Here is a 9,777-nt window from a genome sequence, read left to right on the forward strand (position 1 = left end):
TTCTTTTTTATAATATAATCTAGTTTTATGTACCTCTTTTGTTGTTCTTATTTAAATATTAAATGCATGAACTAATAAACTACCTTTTGGTATATCATTTTTTAATACTTAAAATGATAATTAGGACAGAGAACCTGTTGTGAAATTATCTGAATCCCACCACTGGAATAAGCAAAAAAATAAAAATTAATAAAAATAAAAAATATAAATCAAAGATCTAAATGAATTGATACACCATAAATCTCAAAATCTCTAAAGGTAAGAAAGGCCCTCTTGATTTTGATTTGACTATTTAACAATTGCCTTGCTCTACTATCCTTCACACATCCTACTTCTCATTCACTATCACTAAGGAATGAGGAGCAGGATCCTATTCTGATTAATTTTTGTAGGTAAACTCTAGTTATAGTATGGGCATGAGGGTGTTTTTCCAGAGGGGTTCAGGGCACAAAAAGGAGAACATGGTATATATAAATATATTTGCTGTTTAAGAAATATTTTAATAAGAGGGAAATGTAGAAATCAAATATAAAGAATAAAAGGAGGAAGGAAGGTTTTTTTTTTAACAGAGATAAAGAGAGAGAGTCAGAGAGAGGGACAGATAGGGACAGAGAGACAGGAACGAAAAGAGATGAGAAGCATCAATCATTAGTTTTTCATTGCGACACTTTAGTTTTTCATTGATTGCTTTCTCATATGTGCTTTGACCATGGGGCTACAGCAGACTGAGTAACCCCTTGCTCAAGCCAGCAACCTTGGGTCCAAGCTGATGAACTTTGCTCAAACCAGATGAGCCCACACTCAAGCTGGAGACCTCAGGGTCTCGAACCTGGAGACTCCACATCTCAGTCCGATGCTCTATCCACTGTGCCACTGCCTGGTCAAGCAGAAGGAAGTAATTTTGAAGAAACCATTTAACATGGCAGCTATATCAACTCAGATCATTTTACTGAACAAATACATATGCAAGTTAGTGATCAAGCCAGGGATCCATCTAGAGCAAGCCTTCGCTCAAGGGACTTACAACTACAAAAGAAAAAAAAAAGTCACTGCAATGTTAAGAACACAGAGTAAAGTTGATCTCTGTATGACACCAGACAAGGGAAGATACTTTCATCGTAGAACTAGAGAAGGAGGAAGAAGCATCACAAATGAGCCTTGAGGTTTAGAAAGTTGTCTAGATAGTGACAGAGAAATTACATTAAAAATGATCAGTATCTCTGAAAACACTATTTCAGTATAATTTTAGTTAGCTTACTTTGATAAATGTTATTTCAGTATAGCATAATAAATGTTTTAAAACAGGAAGACAAAGATATGTCATAATTAAAATATATACAGATGCTCCTTGACCCTACAACGTAGAAACATGTAAAAAAATTCATTGTAAATTGAAAATATCATATGTCAAAAAGCATTAATACACCTGACCACGTGGTGACACAGTGTATAGACCATCAGCCTGGGATGCTGAATAACTAGGTTTGAAACCCCGAGGTCACCAGCTTGAACACAGGTTTATCTGGCTTGAATGCAGGCTCAGCAGCTTGAGTGCCAGGTCACAAGCTAGAGCATAACATGACCCCATGGTCACTGGCTCGACCTAAATGTTACCAACTTGAGCCCAAGGTCAATGGCTTGAGCAAGGGGTCATAGTCTCAGCTGAAGCCCCTCAGTCAAAGTACATATGAGAAATCAATCAATGAGCAACTAAGGTGCCACAACTATGAGTTGATGTTTCTCATCTCTCTCCCTTCCAGTCTGAAAGTCCCTGTCTATCCCTCTCTCTTGCTACAAAAAAAAGCAAAAAAGATAAAAAAAAGCATTTAATGTAAGTAGCCTACTGCACAGCATAACTAAGTTCATGTACCTTAAACGTGCTCAAAACAGATTAGCCTACATATGAGATATATCATCTAACACAATAAACACACAGTAGAATATTGGTGGTTTATTCTCATGATCTCATAACTCCATGTGGGTAGGTAAGGAAAAAAATCAAAGTTCAAGTACCATTTCTACTAAATATGTACCGCTTTCACACCATTATAGAATAAAAAAAATGTCAGTCCGGGACCATCTGTACTTTATTTTATCTATTATAACATATATTCTTTCTCACATCTTACGTCTTTGAAATCTGGATGGAGTCCACCATTGATACCATCTTATCATTCTTAATTCTTTTTATGCTACTGTGTAAATTATGATATATCTCACAACCAATGAAAACTCTGAGTTGATAAAATATGATAATTATTTTATTAAATATGATGACATTGACTCCTGGGCTCACAACTTGAGCTTCTGGTCTTCTGGGTCCTTATTCCAAATGGAAAAGGAGACATGATGAAATCTCACTGGATATTCTGATATGACCTGTTAAGAACACAAGCAGTTTTAGCTCTACATAAGACAAATTAGCACACCAATTTTATAGCAGAATTATTCATAATGACCAAAAGATGGAATCAACCCAGATATCCAATGCCAAGTGAACAAATAAACTAACATGTTATATATATACAATAGACTATACTTCAGCCTTCCTTAAAAAGAAAATAAATCCTGATATATGCTGCAACATAGCTGAACCATAAGTACATTATGTAAATAAAATAATCCAGTCATAAAAATACCACCAAATAACGATTCCTCTGACATGAGGTATGTAGAGTAGTCAAATTTATACAGGCAGAAAGTGGAATGTTGGTTGTCTGGTCCTAGAAGACCAGGAAATGACAAGATGTTGTTGAATGGGTATACAACTTTAGTTTTTCTAGATGAGAAGAGTACTAGAGATTAACTACACAAAATGGAAGTGTAATTAATACTGTTAAGCTATGTATTTAAAATGACTAAGATAATAACTTCAATGTCATGTATACTTTACCACAATTAAAAAACAGATTAACATAAAATAGGTGGGAAGTGGGGGAAAGTGCAGAGGCAGGGACACAGCTGTCAGAGGGACAGGGGAAGAGAGGACTGGATCAAAGAAGGTGAAGGGATTAGCCCAAAACATAAACAGATAACACATGGATACAGACAACAGAGTGGCAGTAGTCAGAGGGAAAGTGTGTTAAAGAGGTTGGGGGAGGAGGGCAGAGGGAGGGGAGGAGGGCAGAAAGAGACTGAACTGGGGAGAGGGAGCAGGATGCAGAGTGCTGATGGTGGTAATATTGAGTTGACACTTGAAACCTGTATGGTTTGGTGAACCATGTCAACCTAATAAATTAAAAAATAAATAAAATAAAGATTGAGGCTGAAGTGATATAAATAAATAAAAAATGGCATAAAAGAGTGGGATGTGGACAGAAAAGAAAGACTTTTTTTAATTTTTATTTATTTATTCATTTTAGAGAAGAGAGATAGAGATAGAGATAGAGATAGAGATAGAGAGAGAGAGAGAGAGAGAGAGAAGAGGGGAGGAGCAGGAAGCATCAACTCCCATATGTGCCTTGACCAGGCAAGCTAGGGTTTTGAACCAGCGACCTCAGCATTCCAGGTCGATGCTTGATCCAGTGCACCACCACAGGAGGTTAGGCCAGAAAAGAAAGATTTTTAAAAACTTACCTTCGCCTCAAGTACCATAATGTAAGACATATCAAAAGAATGAAGGTGGGTAATATTATTGCCAAAGTTATCACCATTGCAGAGGTAAGATGTCCTGGCAATTGGGAAAAGACACACAGATGTCACTGAAAACTCCATTCCTGAGTCCCCTGCCCTTCCTTTGCTCACCTGAGTGTCAGCTCCATCATTCACCTGCTTTTGATTGAAGGGTGTATCCAACTTCCCCTGTCAGATTCTCTAACACAATAATCCACATCTATCTTCTATCATTTCTTCTTGTGTCACTTCAACCAATTAATAGGTTTGTGACTCTTACCTCCTTTATATCTTAGGTGAGTGATTTTCAACTTTTCTTTTTTACCAAATGACACACACTAATTAATATTCTGTGGCACACCAAAAAATATATTTTATGCTGATCTGATAAAAAAAATAGATAAAATTTTGATCCATTCACACCAGACAGATATCACTGTGTTGGCTGTTGTCATTTTTTAAAATATGACAATCTAAGAAAAAAAAAGGTCAGCACCCCTAACTAAATATTCAAGTACTGTGTTTTTTTAAAAATCTTGTGCCACACCATTTGAAAATTGCTACCTTAGTTCATCTCTCTGTCTCACTTATTTTTTCTTCCTCTTTCTTTTTCTCTCTCCTCCCTCCTTGTTTCTCTGTCACACCCACTAAGTCTCACCATTTTGCTCACCCCTCCCTCCATGTTTTTGGACCATCTCCTTCCATTTTCGTCCAGGGCCAATTCTTTCTCACCCCAGTGGAGGACGATGTCCTGGCTTCCCAGGCTGCTGTGCTTTACTCGGCAGTTCAGGTTAGCCTCCTCCCCAGCCACAACGTCCAGGGTTACTTGGAGATACCACGTCTCATCAGCATTGGGAAGCATGTCACCTTGATGAGTTCCTGGATGCTCCTGCTCATCCTTCATCCACATCACCTGTACAGGTTTGGGGTAAAATCCTGAGACATGGCACACCAGCAGCAGATGACCAGGCAGAGGAGGGGGGCCACTGGAAAGCCAGGCCTTGGGCTTCACTGGGACAGAAAGGAGCAGGACAGTGTCACATTATGACTCTAATTAGAGCATAGGGACTGAAAAAAAACATAAGTTTGAACAGTGACCTCTCCCATTACTTTGGAATCAAAATAACTTATTGATTAAGCTTCTATCTCTTAGAAAACTCCTCCCTTAGAATTTAAAGAAGTGGTGGAAAGTGAAATAGAAAAGTCTTGGAGAGAGAACAGGACTAACCTTGTCTTTGCAGTTCTGCCTTGCCTGCATTGAGAACACCCAAGAGAAATCGGGGACAGGTGTTTGACAGGAGCTTCTGTACAATATTAGAGATACCTTGGTATTCAGAGAGAATTGCACAGAACCTCTGTCCTCTGCTGCCACCCTCTGCAGCAGGCACACAGGAATCATTCTGGAAGTTCATTAAATTCACTCCTCCCAAAGCTGCCCTCCAGAAGCTTACAGTGGTTTCACCAGAATGCATCTCACAGCCACCAATAGCCTGGATCTCAAAGGGATCTGGATAGAAAAAAAAGAGAAAAACATATTTAAAAGCCAATAAGGAGGAAAGAGATGGGGAAAGAACCTACTCATTTGATTTGGGTGAGCAGAAATGTTTGAGATGTGAAAGAAACCAAGAGCCAATCTAATACTGTCACATGCCACAAAATGACTTTTCAGTGAATAACAAAATACATACAAGAGGGTAATCCTGTAGATTATTATGAAGCTAAAAATGTCCCATTGCTTACTGATATTGTGCCCATCGTTAACAACATAATGCATTGCTCATGTGTTTGCGGTGATGCTGTGTTAAAAACCACAGTGCAGCTGGTTGTATAAGAAAATAATAATGCAATATGTATAGTACATAGTATTTGATAATGGTAATAGATAATGTAACTAGTATATTTATTTATTATATAAAATATTTTATTTGTTATTTTAGAATGCATGCTTCCTACTTACAAAAAAAGTTTGTTGTAAAGGAGTATGTTGTGTTATACCAGCAATAGCCTTATACCTCTCATGTTTACTGCATCAGTTGATAGCATAATTTACTCTTCTGTTTGATTTAATGATACATATTTTTTGTACAGCAATATGATGTATAGTATATTAGTCTTGATACAAAATATATATCGTATACCCTAGGTTTGTAGTAGGCTATCCTATCTAGGTATGTTTAAGTGCACTCTGTGATAGTTGCACAACTATAACATTGTCTAAAAATGTATTTCTCAAAACATGTCCTCACTGTCAAGTGTATGACTATATTCAGAGGCTGATTTTTTTAAAAAAAATTATTGATTGATTGATTTCAGAGATGGGGTGGGGGAGTGACAGAGAGAGAGAGAGGGAGAAAGAGAAAGAAACATCCATTATTATCCACCCATACATGCACTCATTGGTTGAGTCTTCTATGTGCCTAGACTGGGAATTGAACCTGCAAACTTAACATATTAAGATAGCACTCTAAACTACTGAGAAACCCAGCCAAGGCTATTCAGAGACCTTTCCATAGAAAAGAACCAGGGGAAAAGTGGTGGAAAATGTACAGTGGGTAAGAAGAAAGAATAGCATAATGTGAGGAGCCAGGTGATGAAGTCAGGAGGAAGTACACATTCCAGGATGAATGGGAGAAATACATTAAAAAGAGGGAGTAGGGAGGAGATGCTTGAGCAGATGGACTGAAAACTAAGTCACACTTTGGTTCACTCAGGGACAGGGTAGGAAAAGTGAGGGCTTCTTGCTTGGGGTTTCAGAGAGAAAACTTGTGCACAAATGAAAGGGGTTCTTTATCATACAAGGGTGCGAGAAGCAGGAAGAATCTGAAATACCCTGTGTAGTTATGGAGTCTAAGAGGAAGACTGTTCTAGAGATGAGTGTGTGCACATTTAGATAAACTGGGAAGGAGAAGAGAAAGATCCTGAGGAGCAACAGCATGAACCGAGAGAGATACAGAGAGTGAGAGAAAGAGAGACAGAGAGAGAGAGTGAGAGAGAGAGAGAGAGGGGGAGAGGAATTATTGGTTATCTCCACAGATCATAGAACAGCACTCACATGTCAACTCAAATTCACTGACACGATCCTGTACTACTGGAGTGAATTCGATGAAATAAACTCGGAAAGCTTCCACCACCTCAGTCAGCTCTGCATCACTGAAGTTGCCCTTGGACCAAGGCTTCAGGAAAATGGCAGTACCTGAGTCACTATCCCAGCCATGAATCTGCAAATCTTCCAGCCAGCCTGAGCCTTGATTTTGTGCATAGGTGCTGTTAACAAATGATGATATCTGGATGACATGGAAAGAGGTTGGACCCTGGAAAGCTGTGGGTAGTAGAAGAATAGAAAAAGTGAAAAAAAAAACCCAGAAAGATACAGAAAAAAATAAAAAAAATAGAGTTTGAACAGCAAAATGGCAGAAACAGTTGCCTGTGTCAGGACCTCTGGCTCCATCCTCAGCCTCCAAAATAGAAGAAGAGGACTGAAGATGGGCTGGCGCAGACCCTCAGGGGTATGCACAGCATGCTTTCATCCAGACCACCCACACCCAGAGTTAGTCAGAGTTACTCTTACCATTCTTGTGTACAACCTTGTTGTCAGCACCTGGGATGAGATGTGCTAGCAACAGAAGTGGCAATAGCAACATTTCGCCTCCTGGTGATACAGACACAACTTCTACCTCTTACAGCTGGTGTTTGCTCTCTGAACTCGGCAAACTGTTGTTTCCTCAGTTCTCTATAGTGACTTCCTCTTCAAGGATCAAAACTCTGCCTCATTTATGTTGAACATCAGAGAAAAGTTGTGCCTCCCACACCCTGACCCTCCCACTCTGCCTATCATTTCCACTCCAGCCCTTGACTAACAGAATTTCTTCATATTCTCCTGGCTTCCACCTCTTCTTTCTGACCTCGGTCCTCTTTATACTACCTTGAAAAAACCATCATATGGTTTTGAAAGGTTATTTTACTTCCTCAATCTTTTATTGTAACATCTTTTAAATCAGAAGGCACTGTGAAACAACTGCCTGCCTTAATTCAGAAAAATTCTTTTGGTTCATCCACCCAACCTCCATCTTTCTCCACATGGCCCACTCTTCTCTTGCACATTCTCAATGGCTCTTATTTCTCATTTTATCCTTTTGTCTGGCCTCCCTAAACACACATTTGTGTGTGGATGTGTGTTGATGAACAACTACAAAAGGCAAAGCATATTTTTTTCCATTTTTTAATGTTTTTAGTTCTTCCAACACTTTTTAATTGATTGTAAAAAGAGGAAGGATTAGAGATAGAGGAGAGAGAAAAATAGAAACATCAATTTGTTGTTCCTATTATTTATGCATTAATTAATTAATTATTACATGTGCCCTGATCAGAGATCAAAACTGCAACCTTGACATATCAGGATGATATGCTACCTGGCCGGGGACCTAAAAGGAAAGCATTTAAAACATTTGCCAAAACAATGGTACAGCAGACCAATATCTTAAAATCAAATAAAGTAAATACTACAGTTTATACTTCAAGCAAAATTATCTAATATCATAGAAGGTGTTGACAAGGAAAATTACATTTGCTACCAGTATATGACCTTCTGTTCATGACATAGTAGCAAGGAAATCAATAATGTACAAAGTAAAGGGATTAAAGGGAAGGAACATTTTCTGGTGAATCACGTGGAAGACTGCAGTTTGAAAAAAAAAGTGGGAGGAAATCTGTGGATGAAAATGTGAAAATAATAAAAGAATGTTGAAATAATTAATTTGAAGTGGCTTGATGGGAAGACTGTTAGAAATATAGGAAACCAGTCAGGAAGAGCTCACTCAGGAGTGGTTAGGTCCTGGTTAGGCCACAAGGAGGAAGGGCCAATTCTGGTTGAGAAAGGCTGAGTCTGACGCCAAGGATGGGGGAATGAACATCCAAGGTGAGAGATGGACCAAGAAGCATGAATATGAGAGTATATTCAGGAGTGTGAGGAGATATATACATGTAAGTCCTTCTTTGTATGAGGTGGTGGGGGAACAGTCAGAACAGTGGTGAAAGATGAAACAAAGAAGGAATGAGCCAAGGGAGACCAAACACAAGGTCAGGAAGATTGAATAACGGTGGAGCCCATGTATTTCCTTCTCTGGTCTGTGTTTTCAGGCAAATATCAGCTTGGAAAAGAAAACTCACATTCAAACTGAAACTGACTGGAAAAGACCTAGACTTTCAAGGGAAAACTATGCATGTACAACTGCAATAACACCTGCTTGTTCTTCAACTCTCCTTGTTAAAATTACTTTGGGAACAGAGCAACAGAAAGTGAATGGTGTTTAACGGTGTCCTAGCGATGAGTCTGAATCTTGCCCAGTGAGCCTGAGCCCTTGGTGTGCTGCCAGCTCTGGTTGGGAAAAAATGAAGTTCAGAGTGTGTGATAGGAGGGGTGGCTCTACTTTTGCTAGATGATAGTGTGCTCTATTTGGGGTACTTGAAAGAGAGAGAATTGACCATTGAGAGAGGGTGAAAGAAGGGGAGATGAGGGACCCATGTAGGAAAAGAAAAATGGGATTAGTTACAACGTTTGTACATAGTCTCATAACCTCTTTTCCTGATCCAGCTTCTTATTCCCAAAATGAGAAACAGACTGGGATAAAGATTGGTGCTTGGCAGTCTCCTGGCATGCAGATTCCAAGAGCGCCCAGTAGGAGGATTACTCCTGCATCCAGATCTTCTCAAATACTTCTTTCTACCCTGCTTTTCCCAAGCACAGGTATCTTTTCACCTGGGTTTTCTTTCCTACTGTACTTGGCCCATGCCAGAGAATTTCCTTGAAGAGCAGGGGCAGAAGCAGCAGCATTGGAACTCTGTTAGGTAAGAATGCCTCAGCAGGATGAGTGCCTGCTGACTCAGATATCAGCTTCCCCTCCAAACCCTTTCTAACTTTTCTGTCACTTACTTTGCCACAAACCAACATCTCTTTCTACTCACTTCCCTATCAGAGAAACCTGACCACCTCCCTCAGCCACAAGCCTCCCACAGGGTCTTTCTCATTTCCCCTCCATCTCTTCCACTCTTAGGATTCCAGATTTGCTTTTGTTTCTTCTTTGCCTCCTGACCTCCCCATTGCACCAACATGTATAAAAGGGGTCCTGGTTTTTAACAAAGTATGTATCAATAGTTGGTGTTCTGACT

The 9,777-nt window shown here is 39.3% G+C and overlaps 1 protein-coding gene across 3 annotated transcripts; it reads right to left on the reverse strand.

Moving 5' to 3' along the window:
* Nucleotides 1-2,062: 2,062 nt before the first annotated feature.
* Nucleotides 2,063-7,316, reverse strand: LOC136330554 (T-cell surface glycoprotein CD1b-2-like). Of its 3 annotated transcripts, none has more exons than XM_066267514.1 (6): nt 7,181-7,316; nt 6,665-6,931; nt 4,937-5,119; nt 4,345-4,623; nt 3,577-3,670; nt 2,063-2,379 (listed from the first exon to the last, which is right to left on the reverse strand). In XM_066267514.1, the coding sequence occupies exons 1-6, from the start codon at nt 7,251-7,253 to the stop codon at nt 2,358-2,360; spliced, it is 918 nt and encodes a 305-aa protein (XP_066123611.1). In that variant the 5' UTR covers nt 7,254-7,316; the 3' UTR covers nt 2,063-2,357. The 3 variants fall into 3 exon arrangements, with proteins under 3 accessions (XP_066123611.1, XP_066123612.1, XP_066123610.1); XM_066267515.1 differs by having other exon boundaries at nt 4,841-5,119; XM_066267513.1 differs by lacking the exon at nt 2,063-2,379 and adding an exon at nt 2,643-2,723.
* Between the last annotated feature and the right edge of the window lie 2,461 nt (nt 7,317-9,777).

This window comes from Saccopteryx bilineata, chromosome 3 (genome assembly GCF_036850765.1).
Source record: "Saccopteryx bilineata isolate mSacBil1 chromosome 3, mSacBil1_pri_phased_curated, whole genome shotgun sequence".
Classification (NCBI taxonomy): Eukaryota; Metazoa; Chordata; class Mammalia; order Chiroptera; family Emballonuridae; genus Saccopteryx; species Saccopteryx bilineata.

What these genes read in the sequence shown, in the direction of transcription:
- LOC136330554 (XM_066267515.1), bottom strand. Translation starts at nt 7,253, where the DNA reads ATGTTGCTATTGCCACTTCTGTTGCTAGCACATCTCATCCCAGGTGCT. An exon ending in CAAGGTTGTACACAAGAATG is followed by an intron (nt 6,932 to 7,180) that starts GTAAGAGTAACT and finishes TACTACCCACAG; the next exon opens with CTTTCCAGGGTCCAACCTCT. An exon ending in CAGTGAATTTGAGTTGACAT is followed by an intron (nt 5,120 to 6,664) that starts GTGAGTGCTGTT and finishes TTTTCTATCCAG; the next exon opens with ATCCCTTTGAGATCCAGGCT.